Source organism: Podarcis tiliguerta, assembly GCF_965153285.1.
Source record: "Podarcis tiliguerta genome assembly, chromosome: 1".
Taxonomy (NCBI): domain Eukaryota; kingdom Metazoa; phylum Chordata; class Lepidosauria; order Squamata; family Lacertidae; genus Podarcis; species Podarcis tiliguerta.
Window position 1 is genome coordinate 77,845,614 of NC_139534.1, and position 26,427 is coordinate 77,872,040.

The window sequence follows — 26,427 nt, forward strand, 5'->3', positions numbered from 1 at the left end:
ATCATCAACTCTGCACTCCATGGCGAATTCTGTCTTCCTTCTCCTTTGCTTTACATTATTGGGAAGCTCTTGCACTATTGTCCACAAAAAGAGGAGCTATGGGAGTCCCTTACAAGATAACTTGAGACACATATTGACCAATTGCCTTGTGTCACTCTCTTCTGTGAAGTGCTTGGCCATATGCATCTGCTGGGATTGTGCTGATGGGAAGGCTACAGCACTGCACATATATTTTTGCCTAAGCCTCAAGGATTCATCACGGGTGGCCTATATGTGACATAAAATCCTCAACCCAGCTCAGTCGCTCATACAATTCGGTTAAAGGCGAAATGCTTGTCAGCACCAGATATTTACAACAGGTCAGTGCATCTGTTTTGTACATCCAACCTGCTAGGGCCACACCGCATCCCATGCCTGCAGCCTGCATCTGCTTACTGTCACTCAAAGTAGCTCGAAAGAGAGACCATTTCTCCCTGCTTTGTCTTCCTCTCCTCTCAGAAAGGAGGTCTAGATAGAAATCCTGATTCAATGTGGAGACCAAACAGTTCAAGAAGAAACGTTTGTGTGAAGGTCTTTGCTGTGACCTATTATGATTATGATTATGATTATGATTATATTATTATTTGAATATATATGTGTGTGTGTTGTTATTTTTTCATTTATTGTTGTCTCCTTTAAACCATGAGCAGTAAGCAAAGAACAATCCTTGGTTACTGCTTGTGGGTCAAAACTTGGGCTTGGGCATATATCAGGACAAGCAGAACTCCGACTGGTTTCCTGGTGCCACAGCAAGACTGGGAGTGGAATGGAGCAATAACTTATCATTAGCATGCACCAGCATGCAGGATGTTCACATTAAACCACAGATTGTTTTTGAACAATGGTTTAGTCTGATGTGCAAACCAAGCCAAGAGGACTTAGTGCTGAATAGGCAAGCATAAGATTGCACTATTGGGGAGTGTAATTGCAGCCATTCCTGGTAAAGGGACACACTTATCAGGAAGTAAACTTCCATTGAACAGAGTGGAACTTATTTCTGTGTAAGGAAGCATAGGCCTGCACTCTTAGTCACTTAATAAATGATTAGTAACCCGAGCCTACGCATGCTTACTCCAAAGAAAGCCACACTATGTTCAACAGAACGTGATCCTCAGTAAGCATGTTTAGGATTGGGGAGCAAGTCCAAATGGATGCAGCAGGACTTGATTCTGCATAAAAAAAATGCTTCAACTTGTGCTGTAAGTGAAGCAGTCATTTTATTATACTTAAAAAAAGGAGGGATATAGTACTTTTGTTTTCTACCTGGCATTTGAAATAATTTCAGCCAGTGCACCATGCTCGTTGTAAACATTTATCTATTTATTATGCATTTAAATGTGCACAGCACATACACCACAATATTAAACAACACCTGTATAAAACTACAGACAGATCTGGTAAATGGTGAAAGCTTGTACCATGTAACATTGATATCAAAGTTTTACAACATTATCTGAACACTACAATATAAACTACCTCTGAGTACACCAAGGGTGAGGCTGTCAGCTGAGCACTGAAAGGAAGTCAAAAGGAACACTGAAGGAGAACTGTCTGCACCCAATGGGTTTAGGAAAAGCCAATGCTTCCAGTTGCTTTGACTTTGGAAACAAAAATACTTGAGCTTCCAGATAGTAGTCATGATTGTTACAAATGCAAATACCCAGATGTGAGAGGAAAAGAGGAGAAGAGAGAGAGAGAGAGAGGAAGGATACAGAAATACCTCAGACTGCACAGAAACACTTTAGCATCCCATGATGCCAAGAGCTTATTTCACTTAGGATAAAATAAACAGAAGCAAGATGGTTTGGAGAATGGGAGAATCTGTGGTCTTCCAGGTTTTGTCAGACTCCTTTCAGCCCCAGCCGGCATGGAAAATGGCCAGAGATGATGGAAAGTGTGGTCCAACAACATCAAGAGAGCCACAGGTTTCCCATCCTATGTTTAAAGAAACCCTGGTCCAGCTATATTCTGATCGCACTGGTGGAATACTCCCATTGGCTCTGTTTAGAATCAGCTGGTTTTGTCCCAGCTTTCTCAAATAATGCTTGGGGAAGCCCCTTTGGTTATTTCCAAGTTATCCCCGGGGGAAAATAGGAAATGGGAAACTAATCTTTTGCTTCCAAACACAGTAGGGCTGACTTACCACATTTCTGGAGCAAAGTAACACACACTTAATGCAAGTGCATTAAGTCCAAAACATAAAATTGCCCGTTGCAACTGTGGTTACCCCTTCCCTTTTCTCAAGGGTAAGGTTGTTTTGAGAGGAACCGGAGAGGGTAAATGGTTTTGAGAGAGAACTGGCTAGCAATGGGGATGGGGCAACCCCACATTGTGCCAGACCCAACTTTGGAGGGGTCTGGCCTCACCTTATAATTGGGGTGTGTGTGTTTCAGACCAGGGAAGTTCATCTTCCATACTCCCCAAATTCTGAATTAGCTTCCAACAATACCTATGAGTAGCTTTATTCTTCAAGATCATCCATTAATTACAGTATCTATGCAAGTCATTCATAAGCACAGTATGGTTCATGTATGTGTAACTCTAGTAATATACAGGAATGTTAAAAAGAAAAGAAAAGAAAATGAAATGAAAGATGAATTTCTGCAGCCTTGGTATTTTGATGATACACACATGACTCCAGGACATAAGGTGGTGGTGGTTTTTTTTTAATGTAGCACCATGATTGTAGCTAGGATCTTTTGGGTGGGGGAGAACCTCAGTTTGCTATGTAATTTTATTGATTTTTATTGATGGGGGGGGGACAGCTGCCCCTCTTGGCTCTGTCCATGGCACCAGTTACAGTTTACTGTTACGTGCCCAGGCATGAGCTTATATGAGCCCCAGGCTTGAAGGCTCCCAGCTCTGCTTTCTCTGGCTATCAGCAGAACAGGAGGAGCTTTCACTTTCACTTTTAAACTAAGCTGAATGCCCTGCAGTGTCTGAACTAGGTTAGCTTACTACAAGTAGTCAGCAAGTCAAGTTTATCAGACATGGTTTGATACTGACCAGCATTTAAACAAGCTGGCTAGAAAGCTGCCTTATCTTCTCCTGCTAAGAAGGCCTATCTAGCTCAGGATGCCTGCTCTGAATGGCAACAGCTCTCCAGAGTTTCAGACAGGAGCTGTTTCCAGCCCTGCATGGAAATCTCAGGGACTGAACCTGGAACCTTATGCATGCAAAGCAAATGTTTGAATGTTAAACTACAGCCCTTCCCCACGAATTTCACCAGGTAACAAAACTTGGCTACCTTAAAGACAAAATCTGGGCTCTGGCTGCCACCACCCCTCCCTCCCAGCAGATTTTCAAAGTTACAAAAGAAACGGGAAGACAGCAGCCTCCCCCGCCCCAAACACAAATGTCTCAAACTGAAAAATCCCCCCAAATTCCCCCAAAATGGCCACACCTGATTTGCCACCTGAAAAGGGGACAATGGCTCAAGCTCAGCCATTTTGATCCACCCTTGAGACTTGGTGGGCCAGGATCATCCCTTGCCTTGCATACAGAAGGTTCCAAGTTCAATCCCTGACTTTTTCCAGTTACAAGGATTGAATAGCAGATGATGGGATAGACCTCTATCTGAAGCCGTAGAAAGCTACTGTTAGGCTATAGATTAAAGACATTTGCATATATACTCAAAAGAAACCCCACTGAAGTAATGGGAATAGTTTCCAGATTGTGGTCTAAAGCAGCCCTATCTAGACAAAGTGATTGAGGGCATCAGCTTGCCCACTCTCATCCTAAATCTCTGTGGCAGCAAGGCTGCCTGCAGTAACAGCAGCATAATATTGTATTTGTGATATTGCTCTTCTGCAGCAACTAGAATTATGCCTCATCATAACCCTCAATTTGCTGGGGCTGCAGCTCTCAAGTCAGAACCGTGTGAGCTATTGCTAAGGCTTCCTAGCTGTTGTTTCCAAGAACTTTGTATATTGCTTTCAAAGTTTCACTTCTATTTAAAAAAGACAGCCAATCAGCTCAAAACTTAGTAGAAGTTTTAGACTTTCCTTTTCTCCGCCTCTCCATCCCCCTGCCATCATTCTTAAACCTGCCTGCTCATTCTTTGCTTTAAAGACATGGTTTACATTCACAAAATATATAAGGAAAAATATAGGGTTACTGGATGGCCATATAGTGCTGCAGCCTGACAGCTGTCTGCAAATATTTTCACCATGATTATCCTTACTAAAAGTAAATCACTGGGTAAAGATAGCGCAAACGTGACAAGGCTCAAATTGGATGCAACCAGCACTATCTGGAATACTTCTGGCTACATAGGGAGTGGGGGATTTTGGAGGCCCCCTCCCACAGGGGAATTACAACACTGAATGAACAGGGAGGGGGGGGTATGAGAGAGAGAAATGTATGCACCTTCCATGCAGACTGTGTTAGGAAACTGGCTTCAAGAATGAGTGAGGTAGACATGAATCAGTTATGTCAGGGAATGAAATCCTAAGGCTGCAACCCATAAGCCATTTACATCACAGTAGGTCAACTGCATAGGGATAAGCCTATGTAACAAACAGGCAGAGCAGTCCTATAGTCCATTGATGCTGTGGGAGCACTGATGCTGGAGCAATGCACCATATCCTTTACTCCATCATGCCAGGGGCAAGAGAGAGGGGGGGGTAGTTTTCTCTCTCTCCTTTTCATCCTCAGTATGGGATTTTCCTTATGCCCACTCTACAGCTGGTGCAAAGCTGCACTGTCATTGGAGGCAGTTTGGCTCTACATCTGCATCTGTTCTGCCCCACCCATTTCCCTTCCCACATCTTGATGCACCTGCAAAACAGATATGCCAGCGTAGAGGTGTGCCAGCATATTCATGCATTTGCACCAGATTGGTCCAGGAGCAAAGACATAATCCAGGTCCTGCTAGTGCAGCAAGGCTTCCACCATATCCCAGAGCCCTTCAGCTGCCATACCCTGACTGTACACTCAGCAGATTTTGGCCTCCCCAGAAGCAGCCCTGTGATCCTGGCTTCTGAAAGCTGCCATCCATGAGCAAGGCTTTCTCACAAAATTATGGAGGTCCAGGATAATCGGTTATTGCTATGCCAGAAAGTAGGAGAGCTGTATCTCTAGCTGCTAGCAGTGCCGGCGATCACTGGAATGACTCATCTCCAAAGCATACCACTAACAGGCCCTTTCCCAGCGAGGGACTGCCCTCGTGAATCTCTGGCAATCACTCAGGTGATCACTTTGCAGCAAGCACAGCTACCAACCAGAGCATCAAAGCCAGTTTCTGTTACAGCAGTGTGCTCTAAGGTAACTTAGACATATTGTAGTGGGTTATGGATTGCAGCCTTAAAGGCAGCAGCACATTTTCTCCTTCTAAATATTGCATTAAAAACAATACATCAATAAGGAAGTAGAGGAACAATACATCAATACATCAATAAGGATGTAGAGAAACTTCAGTCATCTGGCCATATCAGAGAGAGAGAGAGAGAGAGAGAGAGAGAGAGAGCTTTTTTGATGACATGCTCTTCAGACATTGCCAGAATTACGCATTTGGCAGAGAAGAGGAATAGAGTTATCACATTTAAATTAAATGTTACTAATTAATTGTGGCCTACTGGTTTCACACAGTGTGAACCTTGATGGGGGGAAGAAAGCGAGTACACAGTTACTGATGGGTCAAAAGGTTTGCTTTTGTCCAGTTTTTTGTGTTTGTTTTTAAAGTTAAAATAGAATAATATTCCTGGAAATTGATTCTACATGTTTAAGAGTTGTCTGCTAAGGGCACAATTCACCAAGCACTGCTGCTGAGCAGCCTCCATGTTAGTTCAAAAGAGTCATTCGCCCATATTACTTGGCGAATCGCATCTCAGGGGCTCCGAAGAGATTGACTGCAGGGAAGTTCAGAGTTCAGCAGCAGCAGATCTAAAAACAGCTTTTCAGGGTGGTACTTCAACACTGCACTTTCTGCACCAGAAGTAAACTGATACCATTTCAATGAAACAGCAATGCTGCACAAAAGGAGGTCAGACATTGTGCATTGCTTGCAACAAGCTGGCATCAGAAGAAGAGGGAGGTTTTGCCCACTCATTCTTCAAAGACTAAAGACCTTACCTGGCAGTTATCATTGGTTTCTTTAAAAGAACAAAACAAAACAAAAAAATCATGTTCACTAGCCAACACTGTACAACACAGAGAACAGTGCAAAACATTGTAAATATAGGAATCAGATTTCACATTTTAAAAAACAACAACACATAATAGCAGCACACCTGTGATAACTTACCCAAAACAAAGTAAAATAAGCCACAATGCAAAAGAGTCCTCTGTCGTTGCATTGTGCAATGAATAGCTTAAGTCGGAGGATTTTGTTTTATGCTTTTTTTGTCTTTTTTTTTTAAAGGAATTTCTTTTTTAAAAATCAGAACTATAAATAACTTTCTGGCAATATATACAGAATTAAATAATTTAAATATCTTACATCTACTCTTGCATAAAACTCTTAAAAGAAAAGTGCACCATAGGTTTCCCCTCCTCCGCCTCTCGGGTCTCTCGCCTCCTCCCCACTTCCCTGAGGTTAAGTCTGAAGGGACAAGCGCTCAGATCCTAGGAAGAAAATGTGTCACTGTCATGGTGGGAGAGACTTTGTTGCCTTTCTTTGTTCGTCCGTTTTTGCTCAGGGCTATGTACATCCCCGGGTAAATCTGGGATTCATAGGCGTTGTAGTTGTTGGGCAGCAGAATCTCTTTGAATTTGCACTCATCATTGAAATGGTTCTGAAATGAGAATTTGGGGGTAGAGGGAGGGAGGGAGAGAGAACGATGGAAGTTTTCTGTTAGCGATCAGAAGTCAGAGATTTCTGCTGAAAAACAAAGCGGTCTACAAAATTAAATAAATATGCTATTATATTTCTCTTAGTACATCTCTATACCACTTTTCAAGAATAATATATTTCTCAAAGTATTTGACAGGAGAATTTAGAGGTTGCCAACTTTTAGGGGGGGGGGAGGACTCTTGTGCCTTCTCATAGCTGCACAGCAGACAGAAAGTTAACTTCACACAAGTGGTATTTGATGCTCCGTTTTGCGTTCATTAATATTTCCTGTGAGCCACAGAGACCACAAGCTCTTTCTTGCAGAACAGGGACTTAGATGTAGAAAAGATTTGTTTGTTTTGTAGAACAGGTGCAGGGACGATACACCTCAGCAGCTGACTTTTTTCTAGTTTTCTTTTCAAGTGTATCATGCTGTACAACTGAGGCTTCAAATTGCCCTTTTGAGACAGAGACCATGATTTTTTTATTAAAAAAAACCCCACAGGCTTTGAATCACGCTTGGAGGTCTGCACAAGAATTTTATCCCATCACCATTTTTAAACATTACAGGATAGGGGCTCTGTGGTTTCTGCATTTTTCTGAAGTTTGCAATACAATTCTGGGGTCAAGAAAAAGAAGGGGAAAAAAGAAGTACCAATATGCAAATGAAATGTGTATTTTAGGTTGTAATACAGAAAATATGTATTTTTCAAATGAAATATGTATAAAAATTGTAGATACTGAGGGGGAAATACTTTTAACAATGCAGTGTTTTAAAGGAGTTTTAAAAACATATGCAGATTGGCAAGGAAATTGGACAGAACAGATTTATGAATGGACACAAATAATCCATGCCTAGATTAGGAGCACTTCCACATGGAGATTTTATTGATGTGTCTTGGACACATTCAATCAGACTCAATCCTCTGAGATCCACAAGCCACTCACGAGCAGCCTGCCCTAATGGCATATTCACCCACATGATAGATCAAAGAAAACAGGATAAGAGAGGGTACCTAAATTCATGCACAGGGATGGCATATGCTGTAGGTCTGCTGTGGATTCTCATCTGAATGCTGCATGCCAGTGGTTGGTGTGCTCATAGGCAAAAGTGGATGGAGCAACATTAGGCTACATTGCAACCACACAAAAACCAGAGGATTTCGCATGCATGCACACACACACATACACACACCCTCCATCACATTATCACAGTTTAAGGGAACATTCCAGCCGGGAAAAGCTCTAAAGGAGAACACAGAGCAGGGGAAGTGAGGGGTGTGGCCTGGGAGAGACGCACAGTCCACAATCCATGCCTGTCAAATCTGTTGTGAAGTGTATTTCTGAGATCTTTGGTGCCGACTAAAAAGAATGCAGACGTGAAGCTGTTTGTCTTCCCATTCCTTGTAACTCTGTAGCCCCAGCACTCATCCTTCTGAAATGTTACATCTTACTTTCCTGGTGGCACCTCTATGCACCTCTATTTTCATACTAATCTCATGGCCTACAAAACCACAGGAAGGGAAACAGGTTCACTCCTCTCCCTCCCCCTTAAAAAAACAACAATTTTTAAATGCACCTAGCACATGCACCCCAGACCTGCTAGCCTGTAATTTAGCAGGTTTCTTATATGAGAGCACTGAATAACATACATCACTTTTACGCAAATTGCCCACAAAATAAAAGGGGATCCACCCCCCAGTTCTCCTACCCCACTATAAGGTGCAACCAGGCAGAGGGCCTTCTCGGTAGTGGCGCTCACCCTATGGAACGCCCTCCCACCAGATGTCAAGGAAATAAACAACTATCCAACTTTTAGAAGACATCTGAAGGCAGTCCTGTTTAGGGAAGTTTTTCATGTTTGAAGTTTTATTCTGTTTTTAAGGTTCTGTTGGAAGCCTCCCAGAGTGGCTGGGGATAGAAATAATAAATTATTATTAAATTATTATAACCTTGCCTGCAAATTTTACCCAATTCTGCCAACAAATATAGAGAAGATATATGGACAGTTCCATTAAAAACAAAAAGTAAAGGTGTCCAGAACAACAACAAAACAATCCTCTAGACCATTTTTTCTGCAAGGCTTTATTCATTTAGGAAGACACACGGTGCATGAAGCTTTCACCCAATTTTGTCAAATGGGAAAGGCTACAGCCATTTTTATAAATCCCCTTAATGGGAGAGGCCTGACACTTCATTTTTTTTCTGAATAGGAATTCAAATTCAGACCCAAGCTAAACTGGGCAGCCTCCAAAGCGTTTGAGATCAAATTGGGCAATTTCCCAATGTGCCAAAATGTAGGCTGTACTGAATCTTTTGTTTGTTGCACAGCCCAGCATCTCACTTCATGCTGGTTATTTGAAATGGTCAGAAGCAGCAAAATAAAAATCTACATTGTCTCCAAACTTTCCAGTTTCTTATTGGTGGCACTCCAGGCCTAGGAGATCCATTTCTGGTCCTCTTGGCCTTAACAAAGCACTAGCATTGGTAATACAGTGTTGGCAGAAGCTGCCCACCCCTGTGACTGCAATGTATACCTTCTCCCTCCCCCTGGAAATGCTTCTTACATATCTGCTCACACAAACCACCACCACTGGGACTCAGCACCTGGATATCTTCAGGTGCCTGCATTCCTACCTGTATGCTTCATACGGGTTTACAAAATGATTCATCTGTGCTTGGTGCACAAACACAGCATCAAGTCCGCCTGCAGTTAAGGATACTGGCATGCTCTTTCAGCTGCTAGTACATAATGCTTTCCAGTAGCAAGTCTCCATCCAGCAACACGGTACAAACTGCAAATAGCCTCCGCTAGGTTCTGACCCACATTGGGGGTAGATCTCCGTATCCACCTCAGAAATCCACCGCAATAATGATTCCAGGGATATCTACCCCAACAGTGATTCCACCACAGAATCTGCTCTCTGACTGGACTGTTTGGCCAGTTAAACCTCCAGCCTCATCTCAGCAATCTATGGGTCAAAGTCAACTAAGATTTACTCTGAGTGACGCATTGAAATTACAAAACATGATTAAGTTAGGTCTACTAATTTAAATGGGTCTACTCTGAGTAGTGCATAGCTGAATGCTACACACGCACACACTAAATGAAATGAATTGGCTGTTTGAAGCATGTGGGTGCATGCACTCAACTGCAGGGAAAAGTCTCCTCTTACACTTGCAACTGTAAACCCTCTAGGATCTGTACATGCATGGAAAATCCTCAGGCAGCTGCCTTAAAAATGAAGTGGGAGGGAGACATCTTTCCATTACATTAAGGATGTTTCGAAGAAGGGAGATTGGACTCGAAGGGAGATTTTTATCAGGGGAGCTATGCACTCTAGTACTAGAGAGGGAGAATTCTCAGCCCCGGAGGAGTAAGCTAAAAGGGTTGTATAAAGAGGCAAGGGTGGGAGAGGGGTAGGGAGAGTTTTACTTGTGTTCCCAGCATTCTTCCTATATAAAGCTGCTTTGTGGCTTGCTGAAATAGGGCGTTTCAAAGTTACAAAATGGCATAGGGAAAGAGTTGTGGGGATCATCTCCATACATATCGCAGGCAAAATCTGATAGGTGCCCCAATGATACCTGCACTACCACATTCCACAGTGCAATCTTTATTGTATCGATGCACTATCTTGGGTGGGGAGTGAAAGAGAATGGCGTTTTCCCAGGTTAAAAAACATATATGGAATAGCCAGCCCTGGAGGGGAGGGGGGAGGGGGAAAACACCCATGTATCTCCATGATAGAATGCTGATCACCATCCAAGGGTCAAAGTCAGAACTGTTGGTTTATTAGAAACAGATTTTCTGAAACTGATGGGAATCCGCCAAACAAATTGCAAAGAGTTGAAGTTCAGAACAGCACACCGATGAGGAAAACGACTAAATCTAATGGGAAGATACAGTAAAACAGGAAGCTAGACAGAGTTACTGACAGGTACACAATTTTAAGCCTTGTCCATTTTTTGATTTTGCCCCATCTTCTGGGAAATCAAGATTCCTGGTCACTGGAACACAGACCTTCTGAGCCTTCACATTAAGTTCACTAGTTCTCCCCTCCACTTTGCTAATTTTGAGCTGATCTTGACTTTTGCAAATGTTGCAAATAGCAACATCACAGCTAGATACATTACAAGCCCACGGCTTTGGCTTTTTCTCAGAGACACTGCAAGAAAAGATCTTGCACTATTCCAAGTCTCCACTGACCTGCATCTTCTCTGCATGTAGACTTTGATACTACAACCCAAAGACGACATATGCCATCACTCAATACGCTACGTAAATGCAAGTGTGGCATCTCAAGGCCCTTGTGGACCACAGTAATCCACAAACTATTTTCTCCAACTGGAACTAAGGTGTTGTGGACCGTGGTTTGGACATTTTATACTCAAATGTTCTTATATGTCAATGTAGTAGCGCAAAGACGTGCTGATCATGGCCACTGGTTTAGATTGCTTTTCAAGGAGAATGAGACATTCATGGAAGACCAGGCTATCAATAGTCACAAGCCATGATGGCTATAAGGAATTTCTGGAATCAGTAACCCACTGAATACTAGCTGCTGGGGAGCAACAGTGGAAAGGGGTTCCTGCCTTGGAGCCCTTTGCTAGAAGGAATAGAAGGGCCTTTGAGCCGCTGCTGCTGCAGAGCTGCTCTAAGGGCTTTTTCTGAGATGTAGAGCAAAGGATGCAGCCTTTGCTCAAACACACAAAATGCTATAATACTGCAGAAGGGAAAAGATAATTGGTGACAAATCTCTATAGACGCAGAAAACCAAAGGAAGTGTCACACTCAATTATATCTCCCAAAGTGAGAAGAAGTCCAAGGTTAAAGACTTTTGCAATGAAAGCCTTGAGCCTTTTGCATCCATAGCTCCCTTTAGGACAAGTCAATGCAAAAGTGATCCCGTTGCTCACACGAGCTTAGACAAACAGCGAGGCCACAAGAGAAGGACAGCTGGAAATGACCATAAACAAGACTTGTATTATTTTTAGTAACCAAGTGGGCCTCAAGAAATGAAATGCCTTTGGCTATTTGTTCTCAAGATTATGTATGGTTTATTTGTGGTTTTTTTGTAAAAGAATTTTTTTTTTTGGTAAAAATGCAGATACAAACAACTAAATCCTTCTCCAGAAGATCAGATGAATATTTGTTTATCTGAAGTCTGAATATCATTTACTGATTTGCTTTGTCCCTTTTTCAAACAATGGCCGATAAGCAAATGTTGCAATTGCTCATCAGATTGCAGCACAATGTGTTTTCCCCGCTTTAGATAACTCCAATACATGTTCTTTTTAAATTAAAATTGGAAACCAAACTTCACCTTACAAGGGACTGAATCTGTGCTGGAGATAGGTCTGAGTCATTGCTAGATTTTATATTTTCAAAATATGGGAAGCAGCACTTCTTGCTTCTTAGTTTCAGCAGCTCCTTGTGCAAGAGGAAAGTTCTTTTGAACTTTGCCAGGACTTAGCGAATTAATGGTGCTTGGTGCTTCCAGATTGGGATTGCTTCCAGACTCCAACTGGATCATTCAGATCCAATTGTTCTTTCTGTGTATTTGGTTAGCTTCAACACATTCCCATTTTTCCAGTCATAGATCTTCATTGCTATTCCACTGCTTGCCATCCAAATTAGTGGGTTGACCATAATGCAATATATCCATAGCTATCTTCAATACTGGGCATGCACACAGGTATTTCTATACCTGTGAATGTGCACCAAAAATTGCCACTTAGTGCACAAGAGCAAATGTTACCTGACTTAGTTATCATGTGTCATGATAGACAAATTGAAGGCTTGTGCTGTCAAGGGATGGTTGTAGAATATCCGTTTCCGATTGTTTGTTTCTTTGTTTGCTTGCTTGCTTGCTTGAATAATGTTGACTGCTCAAGCATTCTGAAGAATTATTATTAATATCATTGCAATCAATATTATTATCATTATAGCATGATGTATGTGCTACATTACCAACAGCAAGGTAATGTCTTGGATGGAGATCTTGAGAGAGCAGCTCTTCCTAACTAGATTGTTGAAATGTGAATTCAGCATCCAGCAATTGCTGGCATGGTCCTATCCTTTGGGCCACTGAAAACTAAATGGCTTCCTCAATGAGGAAGAAATGGAAGTAAGAATGTAGCATTAGAGGCCACAGAAACATCACTACACATGTGACAATGTACCTGTTGGAGGGGAAATGCACGCATAAGCTTCCATACCACCAGTAACCATCACACACACACACACACACAGAGTTGTTTTTCCATGTTGGATTTTCTGAAGTAAGGGGGAACGCAGATTAAAATGCCAGCAATTTGATGATGACAATGTTCAGCAGACCCTGCAAATACCAGTGTGGATGAGCAGCACCAATTCCGCAACCAACTTCGACCTGGGAGCTCCTTGAGACTATCTAAAGCAGGGATGGGGAGCCTGTGGCCCTCCTGATGCTGTTGAATTCCAACTCCCATCACCCTTGACCATTTGCCATGCTGGCTGGGGCTGATGGGAGTTCAGAGTCCGACAAGTTCCCCATCCCAAAATCTTCTGGCACTCCATCTTAAGACTACTAAAAGTGGCAGGCTTTGGGACCCCAACATCATATCCAGCTCTTTCTCCCATGTTTCCTTCTCCGAGCTCATTTTACTTAATACCCAGGTTGAAGAAAAACTCCGGAGAACTCAAAAGCTTGCTCACTATTTTGTGATGTTTTGGGTGCTCTAAATCAAGTAGCTTTGGGGAGCTTGTGGCTCTCCATGGAACTGGTGTCCAATGACATGTCGCTGCCCTACACAGGCTTTCTCAGAGGGCAGATAATTCTACTGGACCTCTGCATCAGAATGACTGGTGCAGTCACACTCAATGCAGCCTCCAGCAGAGGCTAATTGAAAAGGGGGAAGGCCAGAGCATCAGATGATGTCGAGACACAGCAAGCACAGCCCTCTCTCCTTACTGCTGCTTTGTCCCTGTGGCAGACTCTCGGACCTGCACTGCTCCCAGATAAGCGTACTGTATGTAGGGTTGCATCTTTATTTTATTTTATTTAAACATATTTGTGCAATAGCACCACGCAAATGTGTCCCTGGAACACAGTTTGGAATTTATTTTTTATTGCCTCGTAAAAACAAATATGTGTAAATCCTTATATTACCAGATTGAAGCTTTTTGTATTGCCCTTTAACTTGCCAAACAAGATAACCAGGTGCTTGTATTTTTTATTTTAATTTTTTGCACATTAAGCTTGCACATTAAGATTCCAGTGGCAAGGGAGGTACCCAAGCACTTCTAGTTCTCTGCCATAGACCACATTGAAGATAACTGAACAGCTGCCACTGGGACTTGCTCAGTAACCTAACCTGACTATTAAAATATGCATTGGTTCAAATATTGCTATGCTGATTTTCCTGCAGTTTAAAGTGTTGCTCATCAAATAAAAGGGGGGTGGAATCATTTTTTGATCTTCGATGTTAGTATTGCTTAGAGCAGAACCACTAAAATCAATAGACTACTCTGCCCTGAGCATTACTTAGCTGGGTATCTCTCATTGGTTTCCATGTTAATATATTTTGAGAGGGTCAAGACTCAGGAGCACTCCATTATACATCAAAACAACACATCAACACTTTCAAAAGGGGGTGAAAGACACATAGTTGAGCACGTTCATGACTACTTACAGCTCCATAGAGTTTGCCTTTACTGTTCATGGCTACAAAGAGTCCACTTTTAACACCAAAGAGGCTCACCACTCCTCTTTCCACAGGAGAGATTTCAAGCAAACCTGTAAGAAGGGGAAAAATGCATAGGGAGCCAGCTAAGAGATATATATCTGAGTGTAAGCCATTGCTGTTCTCTTAAATCACAAATACCAGCAGCTGAGAATAACACTTCATACATCTGATGAAATAGACCATAGTCCATGAAAGCTTATGCCATCATAAATATATTAGTCTTTAGGATGCCACCAGTCACTGTTGTTTTTGCTCCAAGAGACTAACATAGATGTCCCTCTGGGAAAGGATAAGAGGATGCTATACTGATTTAGCAGCAATGATACAATTCTGAATCCATTTTCTGATGTCATCAATGGAGCTACTCAGAAGTAAATGTTTGGGAATAGTCCACTCCTAAGCACATCCTGTGTTTTGTGAACAGATGACTTTGGGCAGCAATCTCCAAGGTGCTCAGCTTCAGAGCAATTCCTTTGATCTCTTTGGGATACTCTAGAATTAATGAGTTGTGATCCAAAGGCTTGGTTTCTTTAAGGCAATCTAGTGGGTAGATGTAGGCTTGCTCTATATGTTACTGCTACTTTGTTGAATATACTTTCAGTTGCTCCACTTGGTGGTGACTCTCATGTGGTAAGCTGTATAGAGCAAGGTTGATGCGATTTTATCCTATGGTTGCGTGTGTGGTGGAACATGAGTATGTACAACTTGGTGTCTGTCAGTGTGTGATAATGGAGGTTGGAGGGACACCCTACTGTTAATAATTCTATGTCTACTGTATATACCCTTTTAAATTATGTTATGAAAGGGGGGATTATTGTGTTGTCTTTGTTTTTGTTTTTATTATGTATTTTCTTTTTTATATATTGTGGTTTCAAGTTGTGAACGCCCTAAGATCTACAGGTATAGGACTGTATAAAGGTAAAGAGACCCCTGACCATTAGGTCCAGTCATGACCGTCTCTGGGGTTGCGGTGCTCATCTCGCTTTATTGGCCGAGGGAGCCGGCGTACAGCTTCTGGGTCATGTGGCCAGCATGACTAAGCCGCTTCTGGTGAACCAGAGGAGGGCACGGAAACGCCGTTTACCTTCCCGCCGGAGAGGTACCTATTTACCTACTTGCACTCTGACATGCTTTCAAACTGCTAGGTTGGCAGGAGCAGGGACCGAGCAAAGGGAGCTCACCCCGTCACGGGGATTAGATCCGCCAACCTTCTGATTGGCAAGCCCTAGGCTCTGTGGTTTAACCCACAGCGCCACCCACATCCCATCTAGAACTGTATACAAATTTAATAAATAATAATATATCCAGTGCTTTTTTCTAGAAAAACGGTGCTGGTATTCACCATGAAGTTGTTACAGTAAGTACCAAACTTTTAACATATCCATTAAAAAAAGTGCTGGTACTAAAACTGTTGAGTACCCCTCAGAAAAAAAGCACTGCCTCTATCTAATCTATCTATCTATTTATTGATCAATCTTCTAATAAGAAGAAAAAAAATGCTTTTCTCACTGAGTGAGCCAAAGTAACTTACATTAAAACTACTGGAAAAGTTGTGGTGATGCAAGCAAAGGACTGTTACACGATACAGGCTCAGCTCCTAGAAGCTGGCAGCATCTAGCAAGGATGCAAGCTAATGACACAATAATATTGGACAATAGGAATCACTCTCTGGGTGCCAAGCTTCATTCTGCAGCCTTGAACACACACACACTTATCAAGGCACTATGCTTCAGCAGGCTAGGGCCAGTCTCTACTCAGAGGCACAATTTAGTCTTCCTCTCCCCATATACATCTACATGCACCACCCATTATTATTTTCCCCATGATCACCCAGATATCTGAAAAGGAACGAACTGTGTTGACATGGTCAAACTACCCCTTCTGGTTGGCCACACTGAATGATGTTCCATGTGCTAAACATTGCACATGGACTGGTTTGAAGTGGTTCTCTGTGGCAGTTGTCATGTGTGTAGATTGACCCTGATGAGGTTTGCTGCCTAATTATCAGTCTACATTGGCAACCCTATGCATGCAGGCTCAGAAGTCAGTCCCATTGAGATGAATGGATTTGCTCCCAGGTAAGTGTGTCTAGGAGTCCTATGCAATTCCATTCCTTAAGTGAACAGAACTCCTTTAAACTCCTTCCATTCATTAAGTGACAGCAGAGCACCACAAAAGCACTCGGATACGGTTAAAGTTTGTGTGTGTGTGTGTGCATGTTTTAATGGTTGGCTGTGATCCCCCACATCGTCCAGGTTAAAATAAGTAACAATATGTTTCAGGACATGTGAAACATTTGTCATGCTGCTGTCTCTAACCCTTCCTCCCCAGTCCTATTGTTTCAGTTGGACCGTAGTTAGAATTAGAGCCACAGGGCCATGAGGTTAAGTCACTAACAGATGCTTTTCCTAGTGGACTGCCCTAACTTCTTGGCAGAGCTTCTGTGGGATCTGGAATCCCAAATTAACTATTTGCAACTCTCTTTACAAAAGGAAGGGGGGTGCTATTTGAGCAGCGTCTCACTGCAAACCAGGAGGCTTCCCGCTGGGACAGTGAAAAACACCTGATTCCTTTTGATCAGTAGTAGTATTTCTAGGAGCCCATGCAACAATTGCTTCAAGACAGTTTATTCTGTTCACAGTGGGAGTGACGCAACTTTTTATTTCTGTGTAACCAGTTCCTGAACTCAGAGCTGGGGACGAGCAAAGTGGTATTTTCTGAGACTGAACTCCATTTGAAATACCTAATGCAACCAAGCTTACAAATCCAGAATTTAGGAATGCTTTTTTTTTTTTTTACATTTTAGATTGCCGTCCTCACGTATCCCACTCTAGAGCAAGAGTAACTCAGCCAGCCACAGAATATATAGCTGCCTAAATTATAGAGCAGTCACCCCCAACCTGTTGCCCCCCCCCCGACCCCAAACTCTGTGCTGGCTGGGGCTGATGGCAGTTGTAGCCCAAAACATCTGAATGACATCGGGCTGTTATACAGAAGATACAGAATACTTTGAATTACGTATTTTAAACACTTTCCCTATGCATTCATGAGGACTAATGGCTTTTAAAATGGAATAATTTGATCATACTCTTCTGCCATATATGACTATTTTCCCCCCTTCAAAATTGAGTATGGAGGTAGAAATGCCTAACATATCCCATTAAGAGACTCTTCACACACTGCAATTTCCCTTGGACCAAACACACAAAATGCCCAAGGAATAAACTTATTTATAAGGGAAACAGCATGAAAATGGCAAATCAACAGGGGCGATCATCTTCACATGCATGCATTTTGCTGCAGATGCGCAATGCGATGAAGCAACACACAGTAAAATTGCCACACCTGACATATTTCTCTCCCGTCTACAGAAGTGTTTTCTAGCTATAGAAACCTGACAAAACGCCCTTTAGTTCCACCAGTTTAACGGAGGCATCTCCGAAGTTGCTGGCTTCCGAATCTGCAATTTGCTTTTGGGGAGGCTGGGTCTAAGGGACTTGATCACCTGGGTGGAATCGAAAGCAGCGCAGGCCCGCTTTGCTGAGACCCTGCGCTCTTTCCCTTCCTTTCCCTTGCATTGCTTGACTAAGCACCTTTGCTCGGGCGATTCTAGGTAGAATTACAGAACTGTCGAGCCGGTGGAGAAGACCCCAAGGGTCCTCTAGTCCACCTCCCTGCATGCAAGAAAAAGCGCTCCAGACCAGACCGGAGCATGAGTGACTGATGACATCAGATGATCATTATTCCCACACCCTCCAGCGGGTCCCAGGAGAAAACTGCCCGGTGAGCTCCGAAGTGGTAAGATTTAACCCTGTAGTTAAAGGAACGTCAAAACTCCCCAGAAGGCAATTGTGGAATGGGCTGGCGGGGCTTTGCAAAGCGACCAGATCCCACGCCCGTGGAGAGTGCCACAGTCTCTGGCCAGGTGGGCGCAGGTGGCGACTTACTGTGCCGGTTTTCGTTGTGGATCCCGTTGATCCTGCCGTCTGGCAGCACCTGGATGTGGAAGCCGATACCGACGTTGCAATAGAGACGCCTGAGCCTCTTGATGCCCAGCAGATAGTCGCCGTCGCGGTTGGGCTCCCTCCTTTCCCCGGGGATCCTGGCCATGGAGCGCGAGAAGAGCGTCTCCCAGCGCCACTCCAGGGTGTCGTTGTGCTGGGGCTGCTGGTGGGGCTGGTGGGGCTGGGCGAAGGCGGGCATGCAGCGCCCGGCCAGCCAAGGCGACAGCAGTCCCAGGAGCAAGACTGGCAAGCAGGCCGAAGAGGGGCCAGTCATTCCGAGCAACATGGGCAGCACACGTGGTGCCGAGCAGGGAGGCGATCGCTCTAAAAATATACCCTCTCCGCGCGCCCAGAGAGCGAGAGAGAGAGAGAGAGAGAGGAGAGCTTCCCACTTCGGACTGGAGAGATCACAGGAGGAAAGCGGTGGGGGGGGGGGGGAGGGCCCGAGAGAGAGAGAGAGAGAGGGTGGCAAAGAGGGAGCCCAGGCAGCTCAGTCCCCCAAGGAACTGGAGACACTCTGGTCAGGTTGCACGGGAGAGCAAGCCACGTTGGGAAGGGGCTGGGCGAAGACCCGGGGAGGGGGCGCCCGGCAGAAGCGTCGTGGTGGAGAGAGAGTGAGAGAGAGAGAGAGAGAGGTGGGGGCGTTGGGGAGATCGACTCAGCCCCAGCTCCTTCTGAACTTGATCTCCGTCCCAGAGGGCTCCTGTCGAGTGGGGATCTTCTGGTCCGGCTGCTCAGCCATCAGCCCCTTGACCCCCCTCAAGCCACGGCATTTATAGATCCATGTGCCTCGCTTGCACCTATTACATCACCACCGAGTGCTGGAGGCAGCAGCTGAGTTGAGCGGAACGCGAAGTGATCACCCCGAGATGATCATCATCCGCCACTTCCAAGCGGAGCTGGGCAGAGGAAGAAGGGCAGAGAGTATTAAAAAAGAAAAAGGAAAAAGTCCACTTTTAATAAAAAGAGTGGATTCCACACACACCCTTTGAAAAAAGAGTTAACAGGGCACTTTCCGCCGCGGTTCCCTTTTCTGGTTGCCAAGCGCGCGCGCCAAGCGCGACCGAGTCCCCAAAGGCGCAGAAGAATGCCCAAGACGCCTGCCTCCGTCTCCCTTCCAACAATGTCATACTTTGTGGAAGTCTGTGGAATTTAAGCTTCGGCTGTTTCCAAGTAACATTGCTTTAGAGTGTGCAAAAAACCACACAACAACCACCAAAAAAACAAAACAAAACGCTCCATGAAAGGCCAAAACAGTTGTTGCAAGAAAGGAGAGGTTGGAAGCACTGAGAAAACCGAACTTGAGAAAAGTTAGTAAGGGAAACTCTCCGCACAAAAGAGAAGGTATTAAAGGGCTCAGTGGAGGCAAAACGAGAATCTGAACGGGACCTTTTAAACTGGGGGAAACCGAGAGCGGGGAACGAGGGGGAGGAAGGCCAGACTTTGGGTTAAACTTGCACTCTGAGAACCCAAAAATGCGCTCTAGCAGCTTGGAAGAGCAAGGAGGCAAATTCTCGAGCGATCACCCGGATACATTGGAATGGTATCTTAAAGATACTTTCGGTATCTGGTCGTTTTAGGTTACACAGACGCTTCTTCAAGTGTCAGGCTGACAGCCCAATGGAGGAGCTGTTCTCTGGTTACATATATGCTCCTTGGAGTCATTTTTCTGCCTATATGTATATATAGAATATAGATATATATGCTATTCTGGCAGCACCAGCCCAAAGACGTTTTCCTTGGAAGAGGATCCCTGTTAATTTCAGAGGGTTTTTACTTCCAAGGAAGGACGCTCAAGACGCTGAGAAGAAGAGGAACGTATATTTGGAGAAACTATTCTTTTATTACTATATTTCCATTTATGCGCCTCTAAATTCTAAGATCCGCCAAAACCGGAGCTCGAGCATATTTGAAAAACGACGCAATAACACCATCAGCATCATTACCGGAGGAACCTCCTTTGGTTTCTGGTGGGCAAGCCGGACTGTTTTAATTCTGGAGTGACTTGATAATAAATATATATATATTGTGTAAACTTGATCGTGGCGTTCTTGGAGGCCGGATTTTGTATACTGCCCTGCGATCATACATTGAGTAGTGATTAAGAGTTTGGACTAGGCTGCCTTTCCTGTGTTGTGATCCCATTATATTATGATTTTAATAAATGAACAAATACACGAGCCTTCCCCCTCTGTAGAAGTTACCGCCCTGGACTCTCTGAAGCAAGATAAGGGTTGGAGAGGTAAATAATTCAGGAGATGTAGAGTTAAGAGAGTGAGCTGTGGACCGCACCAGTGCGCATCCCAGCCTCAGCCTGGAATGGGGGAGGTGACTTGGATGCGAGCCGCGTGGACGTCAGGATGCCGGCCTACCTTACAGGGCGAACATTCTAACCTCTACAAATTATTTCGCGCGTCGTCTACACCGTCGACGGGATTCTAAAGAGCATTAACGTCCCACTGGAAACAAGAGACGTATGAGCTCTTTCTTTCATGTTCAGCTGGGGGGGGGGGGAGGTGTTTAGGTTTCAAGGGATGGCTACAACCCAGCGTACCTAGAGCAATCCTAGGCGTGTTTACTAGGAAGGTACGTCCCCCCCCCCCCGCGCGCCCACAATGCCCTCAATGAGGCTCAGGCTGCAATCCTGAGGCCACCTTTACCTGGCCTGCGAGTAAGCCCAGCTGAATTCAGTGGATCCTCCTTGGTCGTGCATATTCGTGAGTACAGTACATAAAACGAGCCCAGTGGCCATGGGCATAGCCAGGACTGGGGGCAGAACTGACGTGATTGGTCAGTTAGTTGAGTATTTCTATTCTTTTACTTGATGGAGAGGAGCAGCTGCCCCCCTGCCACCCCTTGGCTAAGCCCGTGCCAGTGGCCCATCTAGCCCCCCAGATGCCCGTGGGAAGCCCGTAGGCAGGAGCTGGGTTCAAGAAGTGTCTCCCCTCTGGTGATTCCCCCGCAACTGGCATTCAGAGGCATGCCACCTTCGACGAGTAAATTCGGAGAAATTCATTTTTTTATTTGTCTGCCTCAACACCAGTCAAGCAAACTGTTGCAATGCAGTAATAATAATAATCGATCGTTTTATACTAATTAAGCAATGGGTATTTTTGCTCCCAGGTAATCTTAGGATGGCTCCGGAGGGAGCCTAGACTCGTCCTTCAGAAGCAACAGGTGGGAGAGTCAGAAGTGTTCTCTACGATTCTGAATGAATGAACGAACGAATGAATGGACAGCAGACGACAGGCCGCTGCGCTGCGCTGCGCTGCGTGGTGTGAGTGAGTGAGTCAGGCCTTTCTCGCTTCCCGCAGGTTTTCCTCCCTTTCACGCCAGCGAGGTTCCCCGCTGGTCCAGCACAGATGCGAGAGGAGAAAGAGAATTGCCCAGAGCCAGATGACAGCTCACCTAGGTGCGAAAATCGCCGACCTTCGCTAAATCCCAGCACAAAGCGACCCGCCTCCCACCCCTCGCTCAGCCACGACTCAGCCTCAGATTTACGTTGTTTTTCTTCATCATTCAGTACCGGTGATTACGTAATACTCTCCAAAATATGCCCATACCCAAAATTATGGGAGTTAAAAAATTTAAATCTCCCAACGCAGATTATTTCTGTTTCTGCTATGAATTTTGTTCGTATTCTTTATATAGGTTTTTAAAAAGCCGTTTTGTGTACACCGCTTAGACATTCCAAATATTACGCAGTCTATAAATACCTGAAATGAATATACAAATAATGTCCATGCACAAAATGGTGCACATATATATAAAATATCCCAACACAGTTTATTTCTGTTGCTATGATGAATTTTATTTGTTCTTATTCTTTGTATGGTTTTTTTAAAAAAGAAAAAATATGTCTGCTGTTTTGAAATTCTAAATATTAAGAGGTAAACATGGTTTGGTTCTCCTTCATTCCCCTTTAACTCCCTGTTTAAAGTGGTGCCCATGTAATCAGCTGTGTTAAGTGGGGATCCATTAGCATAAGAAGGGATCATGGCCACTAACAAGGGCTGCTGTTTCTAAAGAGCCAGTGTGGTCTAGTGGTTAGAGTGTCAGACTAGGACCTGGGTAGACCAGGCTTCCAATCCCCACTTGACCATGAAGTTGACTGGGTCACCTTGGGCCAGTTGTTGCCTCTCAGCCTAACCTGTTGTGGGGATTAAATGAAGAAGCAGAGATCCATGTGTGCCACTTTGAGCTCCTTGGAGAAAAAGGTGGGATACAAATGCAATGTGTGTGTGTGTGTGTGTGTGTGAGAGAGAGAGAGAGAGAGAGAGAGAGAGAGAGAGAGAATAAACACACACATATATATGAATATAACAACAGGTCTATCAGTGGTTTCATTGGTCCTGAGGTTGATGCAATCTAGATATGTAGAGAGGCACCCAGTCCTTGGGATGAGCAATAGGAGATGGCTGTGGTTATTGTTTCCTGCCCTTGTGACTTTTAAGGGCAGACCTGGCTTTGGCCAAAGCCTTTGAGGGAGCCCTGGATGAAAATAAGTCTTGGTCAGAGCTAAAGGGCTAGGGTTTGGGTGGATGGATGGTCCATGTGGAGTTGAGCATGCATTTTTATAATGTGCAAAACCCTGATCAAATCCTTCATAAGGTGAATTCATAATATGAATTAGCTTTGGGAAAGGCAAACTTAAAAGGGGCTTTAGCACGTTACAGAATTTTGTGAGTACATATTTGTATACTGCTAGTACTGATAGTGTCCTTGTAAAACAGGAAAACTATAAAATTGCAGCTCCCCAGTATATGAACATACTATCATGTGTGTTACACCTTTGTGTTGTAACAGAATGTTGGACTATGAACTGGGAGACCACTCAGCCATAAAGCTCACTGGGTGACATTGGACTAATCACTATCTCTCAATCTAACCTACATCATCATCATCATTTTATAATTTGGGGGGCTCACAGCATACTGTATATCAGAACATAATAAAACATCAAACATTTAAAACTTCCCAATACAGGACTGCCTTCACATGTCTTGTAAAGTCAGATAGTTGTTTATTTCCTTGACATCTGAAGGGAGGGTGTTCCACAGGGTGGGTGCCACCACCGAGAAGGCCCTCTGCCTGGTTCTCTGTAACATCTCTTTTACAGTGAGGGAACCAGAAGAAGACCCTTGGAGGAGGACCTCAGTGTCCGGGCTGAACGATGGGGGTGGATACGCTCCTTCAGGTATACTGGGCCAAGGCTGTTTAGGGCTTTAAAGGACAGCACCAACACTTTGAATTGTGCTCGGAAACGCACTGGGAGCCAATGAAGATCCTTTAGGACCGGTGTTATATGGTCCCAGTGGCCATATAGTAGTCTAGCTGCCGTGTTTTGGATTAGATGTAGTTTCCAGGTCACCTTCAAAGGTAGCCTCACAGGGTTGTTGTGAGGATAAATTGAGGAGGGGAAAACCATGTACACCAGCTTGAGCTCATTTGAGGTGGGGTATGTGAGATATAAAATGTAATAAACACACACACACACACATCATGCATAACCCCCATAATTCCCCAAGAGTGTGGGAAGAGACCAAGTATGGTCAACCCATGATGTTCTCTGGACTCCAACTCCCATAATCTGACTGGCTATGTTGGACTAGATAACCCCTGTGGTCCCTTCCAACTCTACCATCCTATGATTCTATGAAACCCTGGAGAGGTGTTCCCAGTCAGCACAGACTACTATTCGTCAACTTTGGGGCCTCAGATGTTGTTGGATTACATCTCCCAGCATCTCATCCTGGCTGGGGATGATGGGAGCTGTAGTCCAGTAACATCTGAGGAGAATGTACTGGCACTATATTGGATTGACTCAGCATAAGGCAGCTTCCGATATCCCTAGAAGTGCCGAATGTTGATCAGGCAAACACAGTAGACCAGGCTTCTAGTAAAGGCCAGGCCTGAGGTTTTATATTGTTTGCCTAATGTAAGTGCCATGTCGAATATCAGTCTGGGAGACTTGAATACACACAGAGCTCCAGGAAGCTCATTAATTAGAGCCCTTCTTTCCTTTGAAAAGTACAAGGTGGCTAACAACAAGGTGGCTAACAACCAGGAAAATATAAAATACAATAAGCAAAAGCAGAAACTGACAGCAGCCCACTATACAAAGTAAACCACTGGAGATATGACAGGGCAGTCAGGGAGTCAAGTATGAAAAGTCAGGTGGCTCCATCCAGTTTCTAAGGACCAAAAACCCTTCCTGAAGAGAAAGGTCTTTGCACTACTTCGACAGAGGCCATGGAGGAAATGGCAAGGCAAGTTTCCCTGGGCAGGGAATTTCAGAGGCTCAGTCACAGACATGACACTCTCAGTGGCCCTTCCTAAGCTGGAAGAGGTGGGACATGGAAACTGAGAAGTCTCTTTGGTTGCATTCAATCTTCCTGGATCCTCTGCGCAAACTGTCAAATGTTTGTGTTATTCTCTCTTTGGCTGTCTTGGGGCTCTGGAGAATCCCTGTCCTGCCAATATCTCGTGCTGCGCCTGCTATGGCATCACCTGCAAGAAGGAGCCGAGCACAGAAGTCCTTCTTTCCCTTCACAAAGCAGAGAGGAGTTTCCCATACATATTATATACTGTTGTGTGTTTGAGGGATTCCATTGTTGAAGTAGCCAAGCCAGCTCCTTGGTGATGGCTTTAACTGCAGGTCTGATAGTGAGAAGGACCAAACCAGAGAGGAATGTGTGTGAGAGAGAGCTGGGCTTAGAAGCAGGCTGCTGGCAGAAGCCAGAGAGTGAGAGCCATGGCTGATTTCTGCTTAAATCCAAGGCTGTGGCTATGAGGGAAGCAAGACCTTCTTGGGGTGTTAATGCTGTGAGCCCCTCCATTGTATACTCAGGTTGTATATATGCATAAAGAAACCATATATCATAAAGACACCACAGTCTCTGCGGTCCCTCATTCCAAGGAAATTGAACCCTGGGTAAATGCCTGGAACCTCTGGAATCTCAATTTCTCAGAGATTGATGTGCAACAATATTTTGGCATCTCCATCAAAATGTGTGGAAAAGGACATGGGAGCTTGATGAGCAGAATGAGTATAGTTCATAAAAGCCACGAATTATTCTAGAGCTTTGAGCTTACAGGTCTAATCTATGCTCCATCTAACTATTCATCACATGCAGACATATAGTGTATCGACTGGGTATACTGTCCATCTTCGCACAAACAGGCGTTTATCTTCAGTGACAATATTTTGAGTTAACTTATATTGATGATTCACTCCGCTGAATGGATGCTAAATTGGCACAATTTGTAAACTCCGAGACTGAAGGAGCGCATTGTCCCACCACCCTTTGATCTGCCTCATTGGGGCGAGCGGGATAAATAGATCAACCTTTCGTTAAGTATATTGTTGGACGGATTCCCCTCCGCCCCGTATTTGTATGTAACTAGGTCAGTGAAAACAAATGGGCCCGTTCCTCGGCTTGCGCCTCCTCGCAGGCCCCTCATCGCACACGCCTCTTTTGATGATTATCATATCAGAAGCCAACAAGCAGCAGCAATCAGTGGAAGAGACTCGACTGCCCAAGCTTTCTCACGTTCACGTCTGGCTGATTCTCTATGTCGGAGGGGTGTGTGTGTGGCTGGGAGAGAGGAGAACCAGCTGGAATGCAGACCAGTATTGGGGGGCCCAGTGGCCAGTGAGTGTCTCTGGGAGACTCCTCACCAGCTAGGCCTCAGGAGGCCGCGCCACCTACGAAATGTGCAGGCACATTGAGGCACAGGCTGACAATCCGAGCCGATGGACACACAAACTCTCTTTCTTCCTCCCTTTCATGCTACTGCCCTATTTGATCTCTGTGCTTCTTTGTTGCCTGCCGTTGTTCACGCCTTGCCCTGATCAAAAACGTCTTCCTTCAGATGAGAGTG

At 44.4% G+C, this 26,427-nt stretch overlaps 1 protein-coding gene and 1 long non-coding RNA gene across 3 annotated transcripts; one reads left to right on the forward strand and one right to left on the reverse strand.

The window, feature by feature from the left end:
* Positions 1–1,371: 1,371 nt before the first annotated feature.
* FGF4 (fibroblast growth factor 4) lies at positions 1,372–18,941 on the reverse strand. Its single transcript, XM_083429335.1, has 3 exons — positions 18,487–18,941; positions 14,486–14,589; positions 1,372–6,773 (listed from the first exon to the last, which is right to left on the reverse strand). Exons 1-3 carry the CDS (start codon positions 18,827–18,829, stop codon positions 6,597–6,599), a joined length of 624 nt encoding a protein of 207 aa, XP_083285461.1. The 5' UTR covers positions 18,830–18,941; the 3' UTR covers positions 1,372–6,596.
* Positions 18,942–19,772: 831 nt separating this feature from the next.
* LOC310672325 lies at positions 19,773–22,149 on the forward strand. Of its 2 annotated transcripts, none has more exons than XR_014508517.1 (2): positions 19,773–19,887; positions 21,667–22,149. It is a non-coding gene; the product is annotated as an uncharacterized lncRNA (long non-coding RNA). The 2 variants fall into 2 exon arrangements; XR_014508518.1 differs by lacking the exon at positions 19,773–19,887 and adding an exon at positions 20,933–21,017.
* The last annotated feature ends 4,278 nt before the right edge of the window (positions 22,150–26,427 follow it).